The sequence below is a fragment of the Hylobates moloch genome, unplaced genomic scaffold (genome assembly GCF_009828535.3).
Source record: "Hylobates moloch isolate HMO894 unplaced genomic scaffold, HMol_V3 SCAFFOLD_20, whole genome shotgun sequence".
Lineage (NCBI taxonomy): Eukaryota > Metazoa > Chordata > Mammalia > Primates > Hylobatidae > Hylobates > Hylobates moloch.
The window spans coordinates 28,076,948-28,101,047 of record NW_026652295.1 but is presented as its reverse complement, the minus strand read 5'-3'; the positions used below and the strand labels follow the sequence as shown (position 1 = coordinate 28,101,047).

At 37.0% G+C, this 24,100-nt stretch overlaps 2 protein-coding genes across 2 annotated transcripts; both read right to left on the bottom strand.

The window, feature by feature from the left end:
- Positions 1-432: 432 nt before the first annotated feature.
- LOC116459693 (olfactory receptor 14J1) lies at positions 433-11,715 on the bottom strand. The gene is made up of 2 exons (XM_058432685.1): positions 11,631-11,715; positions 433-6,792 (listed from the first exon to the last, which is right to left on the bottom strand). The coding sequence occupies exon 2, from the start codon at positions 6,762-6,764 to the stop codon at positions 5,799-5,801; it is 966 nt and encodes a 321-aa protein (XP_058288668.1). The 5' UTR covers positions 6,765-6,792; positions 11,631-11,715; the 3' UTR covers positions 433-5,798.
- An 8,323-nt stretch (positions 11,716-20,038) lies between these two features.
- On the bottom strand, positions 20,039-20,980 carry LOC116459769 (olfactory receptor 2B2-like; the record flags this gene model as incomplete). Its single annotated transcript, XM_032140505.1, is given in 1 exon segment — positions 20,039-20,980. A coding segment is annotated over 1 exon segment (942 nt), but the record flags the coding sequence as incomplete, so codon positions are not given.
- Between the last annotated feature and the right edge of the window lie 3,120 nt (positions 20,981-24,100).

Below are 24,100 nucleotides of genomic sequence, written 5' to 3'. Positions count from 1 at the left end.
TGAGCCAGCATAGTGGCACACACTTGTAATCTCAGCTACTTGAGAGGCTGAGGCACGAGAATTGCTTGAACCAGGAGGCAGAGGTTGCAGTGAGCCAAGATTGCACCACTGCACTCCAGCCTGGGTGACAGATTGATACCCTGTCTCGAAAGAAAAAAAAACTTTGTAATTTTAAAGAAGGTATTTTTGGAAGATAGGACACCAAACATGAATTATAAAACACAAAGTTGACAGATTGAACTACATCAAAATTTTTAAAGTTTTACTCTCCAAAAGAACCTGATGGAAAAAAAAAGACAATCACAGGAGATTAGAAAAAACATTTGTAATACATGTATGTGACAAAAGATTTTTATCCAGTACATATACATATATACACACATACGTAAATGTCTTCATAATAGAAAGATTAACAACTTGTTTTAAAAATGGGCCAAGTGTTTGAGCAAACACTTCACAAATGAAGACACACAAATAACTAATAAGTCCATGAAAAGATGTTCAACCTTGTTGAACAGGGCAATACAAAATAAACTCATCGATATATATCACCATGAATGTGTTTAAAAAGCTAAAAGTTTTTCAAAACACCTGACAAGGTAGCCAGGATGGTCTCGATCTCCTGACCTCGTCATCCGCCCACCTCAGCCTCCCAAAGTGCTGGGATTACAGGCGTGAGCCACCACGCCCAGTCCTTTATAACAATTCTTGATTATCTAGGGAATATAATATCGAATAACTACTTTAGAAATCAGTGTGGGTGGTTGGAAAGATGGTAGAATAGAAACAGCTTCGGTCTGCAGCTCCCACTGAGATCAATGCAGAAGCCAGATGATTTCTGCATTTCTAACTGAGATACTCGGCTAATCTCACTGGGACTGGTTAGACCGTGGGTGCAGCCCACGGAGGGCTAGCCAAAGCAGGGTGGGGCATCGCCTCACCCGGGAAGCACAGGGAGTCAGACAATTCCCTCCCCTAGCCATGGGAAGCCATGAGGGACTGAGCCGCGAGGAACAGTGCACTCCAGTCCAGATACTACGCTTTTCCCACGGATTTCCCAAACCACCGAACAGTAGATTCCGTCAGGTGCCTACGCTACTGGGGTCCTGGATTTCAAGCACAAAACTGGGCGGCTGTTTGGGCAGAGACTGAGCTAGCTGCAGGAGTACAGCTAAGGCAGTGTTTAAAGGGAAATTTATAGCACTAAATGCCCACAGGAGAAAGCAGGAAAGATCTAAAATCGACACCCTAATATCGCAATTAAAAGAACTAGAGAAGCAAGAGAAAACAAATTCAAAAGCTAGCAGAAAACAAGAAATAACTAAGATCAGAGCAGAAATGAAGGAGATAGAGACACAAAAAATTTTTCAAAAAATCAATGAATCCAGGAGCTGGTTTTTTAAAAATAATTAACAAAGTAGAATGCTAGCCAGACTAATAAAGAAGACGAGAGAAAAATCAAATAGACACTATAAAAATGATAAATGGGATATCACTGGTGATCCCACAGAAATAGAAATTACCATCAGGGAATACTATAAACATCTCTATGCAAATAAACTAGAAAATCTAGAAAAAATGGACAAATGCCTGGACACATAAACCCTCCCAAGACTAAACCAGGAAGAAGTCTAATGCCTGAATAGACCAATTAGAAGTTCTGAAATTGAGGCAGTAATTAATAGCCTACTAACCAAGAAAAGCCCAGAACCAGACAGATTCACAGCTGAATTCTACCGCAAGTACAAAAAGGAGCTAGTACCATTCCTTCTGAAAATATTCCAAACAATAGAAAAAGAGGGAATCCTCCATAACTCATTTTATGAGGCCAGCATCAACCTGATACCAAAACCTGGCAGAGACACAACAAAAAAAGAAAATTTCAGGCCAATATCCCTGATGAACATTGATGTGAAAATCCTCAGTAAAATACTGGCAAACCGAATCCAGCAGCACATCAAAAAGCTCATCTACCATGATCAAGTCAGCTTCATCCCTGGGATGCAAAGCTGATTCAAATATGCAAATCAATAAATGGAATCTATCACATAAACAGAACCAATGACAAAAACCACATGATTATCTGAATAGATGCAGAAAAGGCCTTCGACAAAATTCAACAGCCCTTCATGCTAAAAACTCTCAATAAACTAGATATTGATGGAATGTATCTCAAAAAAATAAAAGCTATCTATTACAAACCCACAGTCAATATCATACTGAATGGGCAAAAGCTAGAAGCATTCCCTGAGAAAACTGTCACAAGACAAGGATGCCCTCTCTCACCACTCTTATTGAACATAGTGTTGGAAGTTCTGGCCAGGGCAATCAGGCAAGAGAAAAAAATAAAAAGTATTCAAATAGAAAGACAGGAATTCAAATTGTCTCTGTTTGCAGATGACATGATTCTATACTTAGAAAACCCCATCGTCTCAGCCCAAAATCTCCTTAAGCTCATAAGCAATTTCAGCAAAGTTTCAGGATACAAAATCAATGTGCAAAAACCACAAACATTCCTATACACCAATAATAAAAAAGACAGCCAAATCATGAATGAACTCCCATTCATAATTGCTACAAAGAGAATAAAATACCCAGGAATACAACTTACAAGGCATGTGAAGGACCTCTTCAAGGAGAACTACAAACCACTGCTCAATGAAATAAAAGAGGATACAAACAAATGGAAGAACATTCCATGCTCATGGGTTGGAAGAATCAATATTGTGAAGATGGCCATACTGCCCAAGGTAATTTATAGATTCAATGCTATCCCCATCAAGTTACCATTGACTTTCTTCACAGAATAGGAAAAAACTACTTTAAATTTCATATGGAACCAAACAAGAGCCCACATAGCCAAGACAATCCTAAGCAAAAAGAACAAAGCTGGAAGCATCATGCTACCTGAATTCAAACTATACTACAAGGCTACAGTAACCAAAACAGCATGTTACTGGTACCAAAACAGATATATAGACCAATAGAACAGAACAGAGGCCTCAGAAATAATGCCACACATCTACAACCATCTAATCTTTGACAAACTTGACAAAAACAAGCAATGGGGAAAGAATTCCCTACTTAATAAATGCTGTTGAGAAAACTGGCTAGCCATAAGCAGAAAACTGAAACTGGACTCCTTCCTTACACCTTACACAAAAATTAACTCAAGATGGATTAATGACTTAAACGTAAGACCTAAAACCATAAAAACCCAAGAAGAAAACCTAGGCAATACCATTCAGGATATAGGCATGGGCAGAGACTTCATGACTAAAACATCAAAAGTAATGACAATGAAAGCCAAAATCGACAAATGGGATAAAATTAAACTAAAGAGCTTCTGCACAGCAAAAGAAACCATCAGCAGAGTGAATAGGCAACCTACAGAATGGGAGAAAATTTTTGTAATCTATCCATCTGACAAAGGGCTAATATCCAGAATCTAAAAAGAATTTAAACAAATTTACAAGAAAAAAACAAACAACCCCATCAAAATGTAGGCGAAGGATGTGAACAGACAGATTCTCCAGGTTCAAGTGATTCTCCTGCCTCAGCCTCCTGAGTAGCTGGGATTACAGGCCCATGGCACCACGCCCAGCTAATTTTTTGTATTTTTAGTTGAGATGGAGTTTCACCATGTTAGCCAGGATGGTCTCAATCTCCTGACCTCATGATCTGCCCGCTGTGGCCCCCTAAAATGCTGGGATTACAGGCGTGAGCCAATGCCCCGGCCTGACAGACACTTTTTAAAATAAGACATTTATGTGGCCAACAAACATATGAAAAAAAGCTCATCATCACTGGTCATCAGAGAAATGCAAATCAAAACCATAATCAGATACCATCTCATGCCAGTTAGAATGGCTATCATTAAAAAGGCAGGAAACAACAGAGGCTAGAGAGGATGTGGAGAAATAGAAACACTTTTACACTGTTGGCGGGAGTGTAAATTAGTTCAACCATTGTGGAAACAGTGTGGTGATTCCTCAAGGATCTAGAACCAGAAATACCATTTGACCCAGCAATCCCTTTACAGGGTATATACCCAAAGGATTATAAATCATTTTACTATAAAGACACATGCACACTTATGTTTATTGTGGCACTGTTCACAATAGCAAAGACTTGAAACCAACTCAAATGCCCATCAATAATACACTAGATAAAGAAAAGGTGGCACATATACACCCATGGAATACTATGGAATATTATGCAGCCATAAAAATATGATTTCTTGTCCTTTGCAGAGACATGGATGAAGCTGGAAACCATCATTCTCAGCAAACTAACACAAGAACAGAAAACCAAACATTGCATGTTCTCACTCATAAGTGGGAGTTGAACAATGAGAACACATGGACACAGGTAGGGGAACATCACACACCGGGGCCTGTTTGGGGGTGAGGGGGTAGGGGAGGGATAGCATTAGGAGAAATACCTAATGTAGATGACAGGTTGATGGGTGCAGCAAACCACCATGGCACGTGTATACCTATGCAACGAACCTGCAAGTTCTGCACATGTACCCCAGAACTTAAAGTATATAAAAAAAAAAGAAAAACAAAATCTCAGGTGGAAGATTAAAGAAAAAATCTCACTAAAGTATATGCATGTGTAGATATTATAACCATTAATTCAAAAAAGTCCTATAAAAATATTCCCCATTACTGAGCAATTGCTCATTCCCTTTGTCATTAAAACATGTACTTTGATTTACTTCAAAACTGAGGGGACTAGTCCAGTTTTGTACTCTTGTAAATTATGAGTCTTTCTTGAAGAAATCTGCAGCATTACACAAAATTGAATCAGATATACAGATTCACAAGATTTATGCCTCCTTATCTCACACATTCCTAAGTTGGATCTCTTCATTTGCAGTTTATCTATATTCTGTTTCATGGAACTAGGGAGCATCCCCTGCCTAACTCTGTAAAACCAATTTGTCAAACTCTTGTACAGATCAGAAAAGTAAAGGAATTAATATAAATACCTCCAGCAATAGGGATGCACAAGGGTGATGACAATTTTATTAATAGATTATAGTAGTATATGCTTGTATTTTATAGATTATACACATCACACACACACACATAAACATACACACTCACATTTGGGTAATAATGCATTTGCCATCAGTAACGAACATAAATGACCTTATTGTTTGAGTCAGACAAATATTAATTTGAATCACAGCTTAACTGCTATTTATTTGAGAAATCTCGGGAAAATTAATTAATCCTTCCTGAATTTATTGTTCCTATTGGCAAAATGGGGACAATATGGCATAGCTAGAAGAGTTGTTTTCTTGAGTCAAAAATATATATATATATATATATAAAGCACTTGATACTTACTAGGGGCTGAATAAATTGTTGAAATCACCATTGTAATAATAGTAAAAGAACTTAATATGAATACTTAATATGGATAGAAAACTAGGAGACCCACTGGAAATACCATATATGCACCATCATATTAACCCAGTTAGCTTCATCTATCTCCAACCTTATTTGTTAATAACAAGCTTTAAATTATACAGGCCAGACTCCAAACTAATTGTCTTTCTCCTTCATTTCAGAAAAATTTCCCAAAGATGACTTAAAATAACACTTGAATTGGAGGGAGGAAGGAAAGCTAATATTATTAGAAGCACAACATCTTAAATTTTAAAGAATTATATTTGAGAGGAATATATACAATAGACAGCTTGGAAGAGCATTCTGGGAAGAAATAAGATTCACCTCTCTTCCAATCTGAAACATAATAACAATGCCTTTCATTCGTATGGTTCTTTAGAGTTTAAACATGGCTTTTAAGCACATCTTTCTCTGAGGAAGCTCTTCCTTTGAGAGCATCTTCCTCAGTGCTGCCTTCATGGCGTCATTCCGTAAGCTATAGATGACTGGATTGAGTGTTGGAGGTATCACAGTATAGAACACTGAGAATACAAGGTCCATAGTTGATGAGGAATCAGAAGGCAGTCTGAGAAACTCAAAGCCTGCAGCTGAAAGAAAGAAGGTGACTACAAATAGGTGTGGTAGGCAGGTGGAGAAGATCTTGGTCCGGCCCTCAGCTGATGGGATTCTCAGCACTGTAGAGAAGATGCGAATGTAGGAGAGCACAATGGAGATCAAACAGATAAATGCTGTAGACGTTGTGAATGCAGCCAGTACAATCTCATTAATGATTTCGTAAGAACAGGCTAGTTTCAGCATCTGAGGAACATCACAGAAGAATTGGTGAATGACTCTCTTCCCACAGAGAGGTATGGAGAAGTTAATGGCAGCATGCATGAGCCCAGAGAGGCCCCCAGCAATCCACACAGCTATCACTGCATGCCTACAGGCACGGGGATCCATAATAGTCTCATAGTGAAGTGGTTGACAGATTGCTGCGTACCTGTCATAAGACATCACTGTGAGAATGGCCACTTCTGATGAGGCCAGAGCTATGAAGAAGAAAACCTGAAGAATGCATTGAACAAGAGAAATGTAACTGTTGCCCGTAAGTGAATTTGCAATGGACTGGGGGACTGTGACAGAGACGAAGCAGAGGTCCAGAAGAGAGAGGTGCTTTAAAAAGTAATACATGGGGGAATGGAGACGACGGTCCAAGGTAATGATGGTGATAATGAGGAGGTTGCCTGTCAAGGCCAGCAGGTATGTCACCAGAAACAGCAATGCATGTAAAATCTGAAGCTTACGTTCATCAGAAAACCCAATTAGAAGGAATCCACTCATTGAAGTCAAATTGACCATAGTCTTTCTGAAGATACCAAGTGTGACTCTGTTTAGGAAGCCAAAGAACAGTAGGAAGAAAATGCATGACATCTAATATATTTGTGTGTCAAGTAACTCAATTCCTCAGCATGGAGGTACTGAAATGAGATGAATTTATTTTCATTATGATTAGTTAATATTCAATTCAAAAACGTTTTAGCAATTATTCAGAAATAGAATCCCTAAATGTGATCAACAAGTCATAAACATTTTCTGGAACAGAGTTTGCATTGTCAAAGAGGGAGAAATTGATGGAAATGATAAAGTCTTTACCTTCAATACAGTCAATGAAAATGATACTAGCATACCAATCTCATTACATCTTCTATATGATGCCTTAGTATTACAATGATGCACTATGTAGCTTCTTTTGCTAACCAGCTAACATGAAGTTACTGATACCGCCTTGGAAATGGATCTAGAAACAGCTCAGAGGCAGATCTAGAAACAGCTCAGAAGCTAATCTAGAAGAGAGGTTAGCTCAAAGAACAGTCATATTTTTTCCTCTGAAAAGCTCTTAACATTTTAAAAAGATTACATTTGCTTGTAATAAACTTTTCATAGAAATTTTGAAAAATGAAATGTCTCAAAGTTGTAAAATGCAGATGCCACTGATATCAGGCATTGAATCCTGAGCTTTGGAGATCTTGCAACTAAGTGACAAAGGTTCACCGTCAAAGAACGTTTAATTCTCAAAATTCTTATGACAACTTGGGGTTGGACATTTTCAATCAAATCCATTTGAAGAAATAAAGAGATTTTCTAAAATCTATGTGATAGGCAGAATGCTAGGTAGTAGAGTATATATTTTTCTAGGCTATGTCTCATTGTGACTTCCTGAATGAAAAAATATATATATTTTTCTCTCTAGGACTTGAAATATATTAGATAGTGGGAGCCCATTTCTTAAAATAACCAACCAAACAAAAAAAAACATCTATACCAGATGTAACAATTATTAGGAGGATTAAATGATGTAACTTTTCCTATTTCATTTTAAATGTGCTATTATTGTAGAATCATTGTCATCACAGAATTATTTTGTGTATCAGAATCACTCTGCTAACTAATTTTTGCCTGTTTTTTTTTCTTTTTAAATCCGTGCATTTGTTGAAATGTCAATCAGTATCATTTTCACTGAGTTTCTTCTGCACAAAGACTATTCCTTCATCATTTCTGTCCATTTCTTCACCCTTGACCAATGGTGTCTAACATATAGGTACTAAGTAAATACTTACTTAATTGGATATCTACATAATTTATTTCAGTTCTATATAGATAAAAACTTACTGGCTAAGTTACATGAGTTACTTCATCTGATTTTGAAGTTACTGCATCTGATATTGTAGTTTGTTTCATTTATTAATCCCTAAGCTGTAGGAAAAGGTTAAAAATCACTTAAACCAATATCTTTTTGCTGTAATTTATTTTGAGAACCGACTGAAACTAATTTTTAGGAAATTTTTTTTCCACAAGGAACAGTCTCAGGGCTTGAAGGGCCCTTAATCCATCACTGATGGTCACCTCCCCTGCTTCATGGCAGTAGGAATCAGAGGAAAACAGGGGTTACTTTCTTCAAAGTTTCTCTAGCTTTCTTGCTCCTATAGTTTTCCTGGTCCTCCATTAGATATGGCTTAATCCCCATTGCTGCCAATCTTAATGCCTGGCTTAACTTGCTCCAAATATTGGATGGTAGTTTTGGAATTTAAAATAAAATGTGAATAGATTAAAGCGATTCACTTATATTTTAAAACTTATTGTCTCTGGCTTGAAAATCGAAAGCATCGTGTTACTTACCACTTCTAATACACGTTGTTAGTGCAATCTAAGAAAAACCTCTATCATTTAGCCTCCCCAGTAAGGTTTCTCCATAGAGGGAAGGAGGAGAAAAATCATAAGAAGAAACTTGAATGCACACACCATATTTTCCTCTCAACAACTCCCACCAACCTATTTTCATTTTTATTTTCTTTGAAGACATAGAGAATAATTTTTATATCTGATTAATAAATGGAAAATTTCATCATTTTAATTTCACTAGTTCCAAATTGTATTGATTAATTCATCACTTATCAAATAAGAAGGAAGGGAATCATATACATGTGGAGATACTCTTAGGATTAAGGATGATACTGCGAGAACATATAAAACCTGTGTTCAATCCTTCCAAGTCATACCTGCATTAAATACTTTGTTTTACAATAAAACTAAACATTTTTTGGTGGAGAGTATAATGATTCTTTCAATGTTATTTGTTTCCCCCAAGCATTTTTTCTGTCTTCACTAACCACTGATATGCAAATTTTATCCTACAAAACATTTCTAAACTTTTGTGTTTTTTACCTCTCATATGTTGAAACCCTCAATTTTTTGGAAAGTAGTTCTCTTTTAGGTTCAGTGGTACATGTGCGAATATGTTATGTAGGTAAACTCTAATTCATTCCAGTAACTGCTCTAAAGAGTTAGCATCCTAAGTCTCTTCTTCACTATTTTCCTCTATTTCCTGGGAGGTAGCATTGCCGATAACTTCAATGAGAAAACATAGGTAATTATATGTTAAGCCCCTCAGTTTCCTACCTGTATACGAATGAAATGATCTCTAATATGATTTAATTCCACCCACTGTAGGGTTTCAAAGGCAGAGAAAGAGCTCTTTTTTCCTTTCCAAGTCGGTGACCAACCCTATACTCAACCTTGCTCTATCGCAAAGGGCATCTTTGTCACAGTGTGCACTTGCTCTCTGTCTCTCTTTCATAATAGTGCACATTTTATGTGTGTGTGTGTGTCTGTATATGTGTGTGTATAAAATCAACACAAACTCCATGTCTAAAAATTCTAATAATGTTGATTTACTGAGATTACTCTTAATGAACCAGATTGTTTCACTATGCTCTGTTGATAGATGATAGATTAGAGATAGATAGATGATACATAGATAGATGATAGATAGATAGATAGATAGATAGATAGATAGATAGATAGATAGATAATAGATAGATAGATAGAGATAATCTTCAGACTCATCTATTTTAAAGAAAAAGAAAAGCCTTCACTCCACACTTAGGACTTACTTATAATGTCCCTTCTCTTTACAGCCATGCTTTATGAGCAGAATAGGGTATCATTCTGTGCCCTGGCACATTTGGTTCAATTTTTGAACCATGTTAATCATTGTTGCTTGATGAGTCCTCACAAACAACTCCAGCAAATCCACAAATAACTATCACAATGGTAAATTCAATGCACTCTTTCTATTTTGTTTTTATTTTAAACTTTCTTTCTCAAATATATGACATTATATAGTTCTTTCTTCTAAAACAGCTCACTTCCATTAGCTCTGTGCCACTTAGTTCTGGTTTTCTATTTCCTCTCTGAATATTTTTTCTTAGTCTCTTTATCTGGGTCTTCTTTTAACATTTATTGAAATTTGATGGTTTCCAAAAATTTGTCCTGACCCTTTCTGTACTTTTGTTTACTCAAAAATATTCTTGTGCCTTTTAAAGAAGACAGATTAACTATTTTCCTACACAATAGAAAATAATAGTCGGCTGTTTTGAGCACTACCATAGGTCTTCTGGGTTGCAGGTCCTCATATCCTGCTTCATGGATGGCACATCACTGCCCCTGAATGGGTCTTTCCCATAAGGACTCATCTCTTCTTCCAGACATCTCCCTGTCACTGTTTCCTATTTCAAAGAATGGCACAACTTTGCTTTAATCTGTATATTCAATCAAACACCAGAATTTTATTTGCTTACTATCTGTTGTAGTTATTACCTCTTGCTGTCACACGTACAGATTAGTTCAAACCTTCATTATCTCTGGCAATATTTTATTCTTCAGTTTTATGTATTTCTAATCCAACTTCAATGCTGTTGCCAGGATAAATGATGATGCAAATCACATCTTGTAACATTAATTTAGCTTTTAACTCTTTATTGACTTGATTATGCAATGATGCCCAAAAAGCTTAGGATGGCAAACAATATCTTTACAATGCTTCCTGACTGCCATTCTAGTATTATCCATCATTTTGACTTCTCCAACCCCAGGCCAATCTCCATGTCTAATAATGCTGACTGACTTAATTACTCTTAATAAATCAATCAGGTTGTATCATCATGCTGTATTTGTTTTCTTAAATCACACTATTCCTCCTGTCTGGAAGTCCTCCCACTAGAATCCCCCCTCACAGCTGGGCATGGTTGCTCACGCCTGTAATCCCAGCACTTTGGGAGGCTGAGGTGGGCAGATCACCTGAGGTCAGGAGTTCGAAACCAGCCTGGCCAACATGGTGAAACCCCATCTCTACTAAAAATACAAAAATTAGCCGGGGATGGTGGTGGGCACCTGCAATCCCAGCTACTAAGGAGGCTGAGGCAGGAGAATTGTTTGAACCCAGGAGGCGGAGGTTGCAGTGAGCCAAGGTAGCACCATTGCACTCCAGCCTGGGCGACAGAGCGAGACTCGTCTGAAAAAAAAAAGAAAAAAAAGAAAAAAAAATCCCCCCTCATCGGTTTGGCAAATACTTAACTATCTTTTAACACAGCTACATTGTCTCTTTCCATTTATAATTCAACTGAGTTTAACTGTCAACCCAAGAAGAATTGTCACTCTTTGGAGCCCAGATTGCATGCATTTAAGATTCCTTATAATTTATACTAACTTCCTTATACTTATTTGCATAAATTTCCCAGCTTATTTAAACTGTTCTTAGTTAAGGAGTGAGAAATTATATATCTTATTTAGAGTTATAACTTTGAAGACTCGCATAGTCACTGGCACTAAGCAGGTGCTACATAAATGTTGGATAAATTCCATAAAATTTGGAGAAGTTTTACTCACCAGAGTGGGTCTCTTGGTAGAAACAAATCTCAGTTGATCCTGAGACTGAGCATCTTTGTTCTAGAATCAAGCTGGTTTTTCAGTCCGTGAAATTTCCATGTAAGGAAAGGACTGAAATGCTTTTATATAGGACCAAACAGGATGTAACTGCCCAGGGACATTTAAATTTCCTATTAGCTAAGTGGTATTTGAAATAAAGCCAGTGCTGTCCAGGCACTAGGGACAAAAATCCTGTGCAGGAAAGTTGGTGTTTCAGATAACCACTATGAGTTCAAAGCAGGGGATTTCACGGATCTCTCCCTCAAGGAATTGCCTCAGTGGAAAGTAGTTAATTATTATCTTGGTTTAGCTAACTCTTGTAGTCGATGCATTTCAGGTTAAAAAAATGAATATTATACGTAACTTGTGTTCTGTAATAAAAGTTCACAGGTTTTTCTGGTAAAAACGATTTTTTCATTAATTAACAATTTCATTTTAACTGGTCACCAATAAAATCATGCATGATTGCATTGGCCCTATGTAAAAAAAAAAAGGAATACTTAATAATTGTTTATTTACATAAACCCATACATAATAGTAGAATCAAAGAATCTCAGAATAAAACCAGTACTTAGAGAGCTAAGCTTTCTTCAAACATCGTGTCTTTTCTAAAATAACTCTGAAACTGATAATCCAGCCATCATTTTAACAATCCCCCAGATGAATAATTTTTACTCAGAAGTAAATGAATTCCATTCTTAAATATGTGTGATTATGGAAAAGGCATTTTTAAATCATGATAGGGACACTTAACATAAAATCTACCTTCTTAGCATTGAAAGAAATTTTTTAAAAACTTTTAAAATCAGAAATTTAATATATTGTATATTCTACTTGGCAAACATTTAAAAATAGCTCTAAGTTCCAATATATATGTATATGATTTATATTATGTATATTATGTATATGAATTATATATATAAAAGAAACTGAATTGTAAATGTTGTATACCAATAAACTTTATTTCGATCTCTAGTGACAAATATAGTACTATATTAAGTACCACAATATGGTGTCTCAATCAGGATCACACTTTTTCATAAGGCTGTTTATGAACAATAAGAGACAATTAATGAATGATCAAAAAAATACTCTGAGGTTTTTTTCATTTTGAGGAAAGAATCTTCTATTTTAACATAGACTTTGATTGTGATCTGATCAATATTTTTGTAAAAGCTTTGGATACAGATAGTAGGTGGATTCAATATTATACATGGTGGTTAGTAGACAAATAATCCAAAAATTTCAGCATACAACAGTAATGGATAATTTAGAGAAAATTGTGGGATAGTTCAAATAGGATAAACTTTAATAAAATACTTTCCATAGATAAAGGCACATAAAAATTTGAGATGTGTGTTTTTCTTTTTTTTTTTTAAAGACTGGTTAAATCTAATCAATACATGCTAAGAGCATCCAATGACAATCAAAGTAAACAGTTAAAAAAAAGCCCTAACTAATATTTTAATTGATGAGTAATATTTTCACTTTACTCTCTTCATCAGACCGTAAATGAATGAATCATTTCAGAATTAAATATGTTAAGAAAATTGTAGACAAATGGATGTGTTAGCAAACAAAAGCAATTGTCATTCATTCGGCCGGGCGCGGTGGCTCACGCTTGTAATCCCAGCACTTTGGGAGGCCGAGGCGGGCGGATCACGAGGTCAGGAGATCGAGACCACGGTGAAACCCCGTCTCTACTAAAAATACAAAAAAATTAGCTGGGCGTGGTGGCGGGCGCCTGTAGTCCCAGCTACTCGGAGAGGCTGAGGCAGGAGAATGGCGTGAACCCGGGAGGCGGAGGTTGCAGTGAGCCGAGATTGCGCCACTGCACTCCAGCCTGGGCGACAGAGCAAGACTCCGTCTCAAAAAAAAAAAAAAAATTGTCATTCATTCCAGTTACTAGAAAGCTCAGGGTGACCTGTATTTTCAAATATTAAAAATGTTTGTCTTTTAAAAATAAATTTAAATTTATCTATGTTCCTAGAATCAATCTAGTAATAATGGTTATTAGTTATATTCAGATAGTTGTTATCTCAACATAAACAATAATTTTCAAAACCTGTTCCTGATGATATAGTAAACACACTGGTATTAAGAAATATTTATTTATTTATTTTTTAAAGCAAGGGTTTGAATCCCTTACAAAAGTTTTGTGTAGACCTTTTTGAAATCAGTGAAAAAATCTAATTTCGATATTGTAAAATTCTTTCTTTTTTTTTCCATCTACACTTTCAATTTCTGACTCCTGTGTCTACACCTTTAATAGTCTGACTCATAATTCATGCCATGAGGATGTTTTTCCACAACTCCTCTAGGATAAAAGAAAGCATATCTTAATTTATGTTACTAATAATAACATTGGACAGTCTCAAACTGCTTATGTGGCTTATATAAAAGGGGGTTTCCACTAGAAGTTTAACTCAGGCAGGGCGAGGTGGCTCATGCCTGCAATCCCAAAACTTTGGGAGGCCAAGGCAGGCAGATCACTAGAGCTCATGAGTTCAAGACCAGCCTGGGCAACCTGGTGAGACCCTGTCTCCACAAAAAATACAAAAATTAATTTATCTATTATTTTATATTTTCTATTTTATTAATTTCCATTATTAAGTATTTTCTTTATTATTTCCTGGCTTCTACTGACATGGATTTATTTTTCTTTTTTTCCCTAGCTTTTTAAAATCTTCTATCCAAACCACAAAAAATTTTCTCCATATCAGCAATAAGACTGTTTTGCTATCTTATGTGTTTACTAGAGTAGCGCATTTAAATTTTTTTCTATAACTTTTCTTTGCATTCAGGACTTGGCTAACTGGTGCAAAAGCCCTAGCTTCTGGCCTGTCTTGGCTTTTGATAGGCCTTCTTCACTAAGTTTAATCATGTCCAGCTTTTTATTTAAATAAAAGACATGTGACTCTTCCTTTCACTTGAATACTTAAAGGCCATTGTAGAATTATTAATTGGTCTCATTTCAATATTGTTGTCTTAGAAAATAGAGAGGCCTGAAGAGAGGGAGAGATGGTGGAACAGCCAGTGGGTGGAGCAATCAAAACATACATGATTTATCAATTAAGTTCACTGACTTATATGGGCAGTTTGTGGTTCCCTAAAACAATTACAATAGTAACATCAAAGATCACTGATCACACATCATCATAACTTTCACTCACGTCCATGTGAAGAGACCGCCAAACAGGCTTTGTGTGAGCAATAAAGCTTTTTAATCACCTGGGTGCAGGCGGGCTGAGTCCGAAAAGTGAGTCAGCAAAAGGAGATAGGGGTGGGGCTGTTTATAAGATTTCGGTAGGTAAAGGAAAATTAGTCAAAGGGGGGTTGTTCTCTGGTGGGCAGGAGTGGGGGTCACAAGGTGCTCAGTGGGGGAGCTTTTGAGCCAGGATGAGCCAGGAAAAGGAATTTCATAAGGTAATGTCATCACTTAAGGCAACGACCGGCCATTTTCACTTCTTTTATGGTGGAATGTCATCAGTTAAGGCAGGAACAGGCCATTTTCACTTCTTTTGTGATTCTTTAGTTACTTCAGGCCATCTGGGCATATATGTGCAGGTCACAGGGGATGCAATGGCTTAGCTTGGGCTCTGAGGCCTGACAATAACAGATACAATAATAATGAAAAAGTTTGAAATATTGTGAGAATTACCAAAACATCACATAGAGATATGAAGGGAGCACACGCCGTTGGAAAAATGGTACTGATAGATTTGCTCTTTGCAAGGTTGCCACAAACCTTCAGATGCAATAAAGTGAAGCATAATAAAATGAGATAGGCCTATATTTGGTAGAACATCATTCTGGGTGTGTTTGCAGAGGTGGCTCCTCTCTGCAGGCAGGTCCCCATTGACTTCCCAGCTCTCAGCAGAGAGGATAGCTACTCTCTGCAGCTGGTCATCCCGTCATCTCTGTTGTCCTCTACCATGCTATTGCTGATCCTGGGGCTTTTATGGACCTCAGAGGGGAGGAAGTGCATGTGGATTGGTCCATCTGTGGCCATGGGTGGGCAGAAAAAGGCACCACAAGACCCCACTCCAGTCCACCGGTGTGGCAGCCTGACCCCCAGCCTTCAGGCTCTTCCTGGCCTGAGGATGGGGCCTTAAAGGGACCCGCTCCTTTCCACCTAGGAGCCCGTCTGCGTCCTGACGCCTTCCATGGTGCCAAGGGGCACCTGCAGGCCAATGCTTCCCGTGCATCCACTCTTGTCTGGCCCAACATCCAGAGGGGGCTGAGGTGGCAGGGCTCGATCATGCATATACCTGGCAGGGTTGTGACAGTGCCTGGGCTCAGCTCCACCTACTCCTAGATTGGATCAGGTGCAGAGAGTGGGGAGAGACCAGTCAGTAGGAGCAGGCACCTCCGAGCCTGCAATGGCAAAGGGGGCCTTCCCAGGCTCTCAAGAGCACACAGAGGCCCACGTCTACTGTCTCGATTTGGACAGCTACAGCTGTGCCTGGGGGTGTGGGGCTCCTGCCTGCTCCCAGCCCTCAAGAGCACATGGAGGCTCAAGTCTACGACCCTGACGTGGGTGGTTGCAGCCGCGCCCAGGGTGGGCAGGGCTCCGGCCTGCTCCCAGCACACAGTATACTGCACCGACTTTGGCGGCTGCAGCTGTGCCTAGTCGGGCAGGGGCTTTCATGGAGGCCCTGGATAGAGCAGAGCGCAGGCCCTGGGTCTGGCTGTCGGGAGTGGCAGGCTCCGAGGTCACCCTAACGCCTGGCGGACCCCAGGGGACTGGCCCTGGGAGGCCAGGGCAGAGCCTCCTCCTGAGGCCCAGGAACTCCAGCATGCCAACTGCAGATCATGGGACTTCTCAATTTTTAATGTACTATGAATTACATCCAGTGCTTTTAGGCATTATGTATATTTAAACGTTGTGGTTTTCATCTCTAGAAGTTTGATTTTTTAAAGTATCTTCCTCGTCTCTAAATTTTTGAACATACGGTAAACAGTAGAATTGTTTTAATGCCATAACTTGAATCATTCTAACATGTGTCAGTTCTGAGTCAGGTTTGATTTATTGATTTTTCTCCTTACATCATATTTTCCTGCTTTTTTTGATGCTTAGTAAATTTTCATTGGAAAATTTTCTTTTACTGGGTATATTTGTAATCCTATAAATACCCTTGAGTTTATTCTGGAGTGCTACTAATTTACTTGGATACGGTTTGATACTTCAGTCACTTGTTTTGAAGATTTGTCAGGTAAAACCAGAATAGTGTTTAGTTTAGAGCTAATTATTGAAATTCTTGAAGCAAGACACTTTTGATTGCTAAACTCAATGCCTCAGGAATTCTTAGGTTTTCATTCTGGCACATAAATAGCTTGAGAACCCACAAAATTCCCAGCCTTTGCATAAGCATTGGGCACTATTTACCTTAATCCATTAAGTAGTTCTTTCCTCATTCTTGGATAGCTTCCTCACACACATATGCAGATCAGTGCTCAGCTAAACTCAAGCAGGGCCCTCTCTCTGTGTATTAGTCCATTTTCATACTGCTATAAGGAAATACCCAAGACTGGGTAATTTGTGAAGAAAAGAGGTTTAATTGACTCACAGTTCCACATGGCTGGGGAGGCCTCAAGAAACTTACAATCATGGTGGAAGGTGAAGAGGAAGCACTGACCTTCTTCACATGGTGGCAGGAGAGAGAAGTGCAAGCAGGGGAAATGCCAGAAGCTTGTAAAACCATCAGATCTCATGAAAACTCACTCACTGTCACGAGACCAGAATACGAGAAACCGCCCCCACGATCCAGTCACCTCCCTCCCTCAACATATGGGGATTACAATAGAGATGAGATTTGGATGGGGACACAGAGCCAAACCACATCATTCTGCAAGTCGTGAAAGATTTTTCTATGTTTAGCATTATCTTTTCTGACACTTTTTATGACAAATTCTGCCTTAGTCTGGATGCTCAGTTCTGTCTCTTTTATTTATTTCTCAGTTTTTTTCAAAAGTTGTATTCCTTGATGTAAAGGTGAATGTCTAATTTTATTTCAGTGACTTATACATAGTTGCCATTAATAAATATTTACCAAATAAAGGAATAAACATTTTCATCATAGGATAAACCTCATCATAGCAACAGCTCATTTAAATGTTGCTGTTTATGTTGTTTTATAACATATACCAAATAAATATTTTTATTTAATAATTTACTAATATTTTTTAAATCGTGTTGTGTAGTTAATCCAAACCAACAATATATAACTGTGATGAGAGTCAGAAAATTTCTATTGTTTCTAAAAGTGTTGGGAATTATCCACTTCTCCTAGAACAAATATGATAGTAGACTTTGTTCTGATATAAATATTTTTACCTTATTGAATATGCTTTCCTACTGCTCCTATAGCACAGGGCCTATTTCTATTTAATGGCTTGCCAATTATTTGCATAATTGATGCAATATTTAGTAACTTTTAATATTTAATAACTTTACTAATGTTTTGGTAATACTTTCAGGAATACTTAAAATATTTCCTTATTAAACTTGTTCAACATTGCCTTATTTTGATTTGCCTACTTGATAGTACACTTACTATAATTTATTTAATGATATATTTAAATATATAGCCTTCCAAAATCTCAGGCAGCATACATGCAGAAATGTTGTACCTTTATAAAGTCAAAAATTTAAAACTGTTTAAAGATAAAATTTTTCTCTGGCATATCTGTAATAATGAAAGTGAATCAAAATATATTTCTAGGGCTTGGGGGACCTATCTTGAGCAGCCACCCACATCAGCAAAACATTTCTCCAAGCACCCATATTTTTATTTAAAAATACATGCGATTTTCTCAACATAATATATCCATGTTTATTCCAATGCAACATAGTAGTTTCAATGTTCAATTATTTTGAGTTCTATTTATACTTCTAAGTTAAACAAACAAACCCAAGAATATGTTAACATTTTTATTAAATGACCACAAAAACCCCACAATATTCAACCTCTGAGAAATATACTGCTTTAATAAAATAAATAAATACAATAAGCATTTTTTTCATAATACATATTAGGATGTATTTTATTTCATGCCAATAGCAGACTCCATGTATAAATGAGCCATGGGTTGGGAAAAATACTGTGATCAAAAAAATGCATAATGTCTAGGATCCTTTTCCAGATTATACTAGAATTAAGGAAATGGACTCACTTTCTCTTATATAGCCACGGGCCTTCAAAAGTGTTACCAAAAACCTTTTATCTGTGTTCCAGCTTCTCATCTGTCTCACCACCGGGAGCCACAGAAAGTGGACATGCTCACAGTACAGGAAATAGAGCTTTGCACTGTTCTTTTAATGATGTGGATTTTTTGGTGAACTCACTCTATTTTGTCTTGGTATCTTTGGCTCATAGGTTTGTGAGGCAGTTTATAGCAAAAGGCTATAAAAGTCTTTTTTTTTTTTCTAAATAAAGATAATAGATCAACCAAAGTTTTGATTTCCACATGGTATTCTCAAACCCCCACAATGAAATAGGACTAACTTACCCAGTCAAGTGAAGAAAGCTGCCTTGTCAAAACATGTAAATTCCCACTGAGTTTGTGTCCCTAAATTAGAATTTTTTCTATCTCAGGTTTTTCTCCTGCTGATCACTGTCCAAAGCATCTCACTGTTCATTCTTGCCCCCAGAGTAAGTTCTGTTTGCACTGACCTAGGCCTCATTGTTGTGTACCACAAGAGCATAAGATTGACTGAGGCAAAACATTTATGGCAAAAAAATTTGTATTTAAAAGAATTCATGGCAAAATATTATATTTAAAATCATCACCTCTAAATTTGTTCATTAAGTTCTCTTTCCATAATTCCATCTTAATGTTTTTGAACTAATTGTCTCTTGATTTTACTTGCCTCTGAGACCTTACAAAAGCATTTGAGGGTGATACAATTGGACATCGAATGTTAGAAGATGGCTAAATGGTGGCAATACATGTTGATCAAAATTAACTCACGATAGCCTGGCATGTTTTTCTAAGAGTTGGGATCATTTCTAATTTAATTGAGATTCATTTATAAACAATTTATGCTAAATATATTTCCTAAACTTTCTAAGTATCTTTTTCTCTAGATATTATACCATTTTCCCTTACTTAAACTAGATTAACTAGTCATTAGGAACAGGGAGAAAAAAGACTGACTTGATGGAATTCAATATTGTAAAGCAGATAGTCTCATAAGTGAAAAAATGCTATGTAGATTTTACCAAGAGTTAATTGTTTTTTTCTTAGTCTTGTTCCACTTGTAAACTTTGTGTCACTTGATACTATTCCCTCATCAATTCCATGTCCAACATCTTTTTGAAAGTCAAACACATCTATCCTTGCTTCTTAGGACTTCTTTTCAGAGATCATCTTGTCTTAATCCAAAACTCTTTAGTCAGTGACCTTCTCGGGGCAGCTTTCACATCCTTGTTTCTCAATGTGTAGATGAATGGGTTGAGGGTGGGTGTGACAATGCCATAAAAGAGAGCCATGATCTTCCCCTAGTCATAAGAATAGCTAGAGGGAGGCTGGACATACATACTGATGGCTGTGAAGTAGAAGAGGGAGACCACCAGCAAATGTGAGGCACAGGTATTGAAAGCCTTCCAACGACTTTCCGCAGCGCAGATTCTCATTACTGCCTGAGCAATGAACACATAAGTGCCCAGGATGAGGGTGAGTGGCACCAGGAGAAGCAAAGTGCCTAGTACATTGAGCTCAGTTTCATTCACACGAATATCAGTATAGGCTAGTTTCAAAAGGGCTGGAACTTCACAGAAGAAATGGTCCAACACCATTTGTCCACATCTTGGGGCCACCACTGTGAGAGTGGACTGGACAAGGGAGTTAGCAAAGCCACTGATCCAAGTGCCAGCAGCCATGTGGATACAGCGTCTGTGGTTCATGATGACTGGGTAGTGAAGGGGCTTGCAAACGGCAGCATAACAGTCAAAGGCCATGATGGCTAGAAGAATGCATTTAGTAGAACCCAGGGCCACAAATATATAGAGTTGGGCAACACAACCCCCACAGCTAATGGTCTTTTCTGGTCCCCGGAGGTTGACCAGCATCTGTGGGACAGTGCTGGTGGTATAGCAGAGGTCCAGAAAAGACAGATTGGAGACAAAAAAGTACACGGGACTGTCAAGCTGGGGGTCCAGATGGGAAACTAGGATAATGGAGATATTTCCAAATAGGGAAAAAATGTAGGCCACCAGAAAGATCACAAAGAGGGGTGTCTCTAGCCAGGGACGGTCAGAAAATCCCAATAGGATAAAATCATCTAGCGAGCTTTGTTGATCCACATGTTAGCACTGGGAGGTGAAATTCCAGCTGAGACCTCTAAATATCCACAGTTAGGGATAGACATCAACAGTAGAAGGAAGCCACTAAGAATTAGAGATCGGAGATGCAAAGAAGAAATTTTCATTTTTGCTCTAATCTGCATCTGTATCTTCATTACAGTAAAATGTCATTTTCATCTACATCCTGATTATGATAAAATGTGGAGACAACATCATCAATGTAATATTGAAAGATTACTGAGAAAAGAATAAATACCACACCAGCAACATAGTTGGGAATTTTGCTTACTTAATATATGTCTTCTCGTTAGCTATTCACTCCATTTGGGTTTTCATATCTTCTCTTCTAAAAAGTTTTAGTATACTACCATCAACTCTACATGTCATGGATATGTAATGGTGGCAACAGAGTGTAGATTAAAATAGAAGGAAAAGGCAGAACGTCCCAAAAACAGGTCAAACGAAGGCCAGCATGAAGACTACAGGAGGGTCAGCAGCCAGGGAGAACGAAGACATTTTGGCACGTTCATCCGCTTGGTACAGATCCTGGTCAGAAAACACCATAAGAACTGGAGCACTTTATAAAGTCTGCATGATAAAAGGATGGAGTGCCAGGACTCGTTTTACCCCTTCCAAGCTTTAATGCTAGTCCTACTCAGAAAATTTAAAAACAGGGAGAAAAAAGCCAAAAAACCAAACAAAATTACACACACACACAAAAATCAGTCCTTAGAAATTTGTTTGCTGTAAAAATGCAGCTTTAAAAATATCTGGATACATTTGATGAACTTTTGATCTCTGGAAGAAATCACCAGAAAGAGTTTTAAGTATTTGAATCCTTGAAATTTGAGGATGTATATGAATTTCTAATCCCTCAGGATCATTCTCAGCACATATAAACTTAATCATTTTCCCTCTCTCCCTTCTTTATTCGCATATTTTCTTATTACCGATACTATTTTTTCCACCAAAATTGCCTCTATCCTGCTCTTTGCCCATCCAAATTACACAATTCCTTTATCATATAATTTCTAAAGAACAACTGCAATTGCAAATTTTTCCATTTCCTGCAATCCTAGATTTCTTGTTTTGTTTGACTCTTATCTTTTAGTAAATTTGTCTTGTGTTTTTCTCTAGTTGTTTTATAAAAGACATTTATAAAAGACTGGGATTTCCTCCAAATCCCAGTCATTCCATTCATTAGCTGTGTGACTTTGGAGATGTCATTTAATCTTTGTGTGCTTCAATTTTCTCATCTTTCAAATGAGCATAATTATACCCATCTCATAGAACTAGTGTACAAATTAAGGAATAGAGTGTACATTGCAAACATAGCTCAGTTCTTGTCATATACTAATAATTCAATGACTATTAACAATTATTGTATACTTACCTAATTATGAATCCCCAGATATATTAGTTGTTTTATTTTTATGCATTTATACACAGTTTATAATGATATTTGTAACAATAAACAAATATTTATTAGAAGATAGTAAACAAAATGTGACTGCTCTGAAATCAGCTCAGGATCCTCTATTTACTTTTCTGATCCTCTCAGTTGCCTTACGTCATATTCTTCTTGTGATCCTGACTTAGTAGGGTTCATGTACTTAGTTGGCCAGCTCTATTTTTCAAATCGTGTCATCTGAGTTATGGACTTAGACTGTGTGAATGAAATGAGTGACAGTGAGAAATGATAGGGATAAAAACTTGCTTCACAGCTAAACATAAGAATCACTAAATTCAAAACTGATTTTAGTATCCATCCATTAACATTTCTAATTTCTTCATTTGCTTATAGAATAACAGTTCTTTTGGTATGCAGAGGTCATCATTCTCTTTGAATTATAATTGCATACATGTCACATAAGACGTCAGCTGGACTAATTTCTTCTTTACCATTGTCTCTCAAATCCATCTATTAAATCTGTATCTATCTAAAAACATTAAGGCAGATGTACAGAAAATAGTTCAGTGTCCCATGATCTCTAGCTTTCCAACTGGTATTCTTACTTACAATTGTTCTCTCATCTTCAAAACAACCTAGCTGGTTTGGAGAATAGCCTTTCCATCGTTACAATGTGGCCATGTACATTTCAGTTCAAAATTATTCAGTGGCTCTCCATATTCTGACACCTTATATTAAAATGCAACCTTGGACTCAGGCCTCATATAACAATCGCTTGAACCAATGCAGACATATTCACTGATCCAACCAAACTTGTGACCTTCCTCCTTGACCCCTTGTATTTATGTTGATGTGAAATGCCATTGTCGTTACGTATCCTGTAAAGATCATCTGAAATACAAAAATGTCCTTAAGTATTTCCTGCTCTCCTTTCTTACTGGTCATCCAGAGCATTTTATTTGTAATTTCTTGATGATACACTCATGTATATATATGACATATATATATATGATATATCATATATATCACGTATATATGATTTGATAATTTTTTCATGATATACTCATATATATATACTCATATATAGATATATATCTATATATGGGAGAGATAGAGATTTTTCTGTCTTTTTTGTACTTGATATGTTTTCCTGACTGTATCGATTACATACTCTTTGAAAAGAGTCAGCATGTGACTTTTAGAAGTAAGAGTATATGTTAAATATAATAGATATTTACTACGTGTTAATCAATTTGAATTTAGCCGAAATCAGCAATCATGAAGCTTTTTCCTTTGGTACTCTGATACGTTATTCCTAGATTACATTAGCATTTTGATACCATTATTTTTCACCTATGACCTCAATCAGTTTCACTGATATTTCATCACAACCAAACCCATATACATCATTTACTAATTCAGAGCCCAAGAGGTCAAAGCAGAGTTAAAATATGCCCCATTGGCAGTTTTAGGGTTTTATTGCTAATTCTCAAATTGATGTAACTAATTAACCAATAAATACATTTATTTTACTTACTAAAAATGAATGGACTTTAAATATGTCACTTCATATCCTTGTGATCTGGTTTGTTCAACCAGATCAAGAGAATTAAAATACTTGCATATAAACTCCATAGTACTTTAATGACAATTAGATGTATATTTCCTTTGTAAAGTTTAAAAAAACAACTATAAAAGACCACATATAATAC

What these genes read in the sequence shown, in the direction of transcription:
- LOC116459693 (XM_058432685.1), bottom strand. Translation starts at nt 6,764, where the DNA reads ATGGTCAATTTGACTTCAATGAGTGGATTCCTTCTAATTGGGTTTTCT.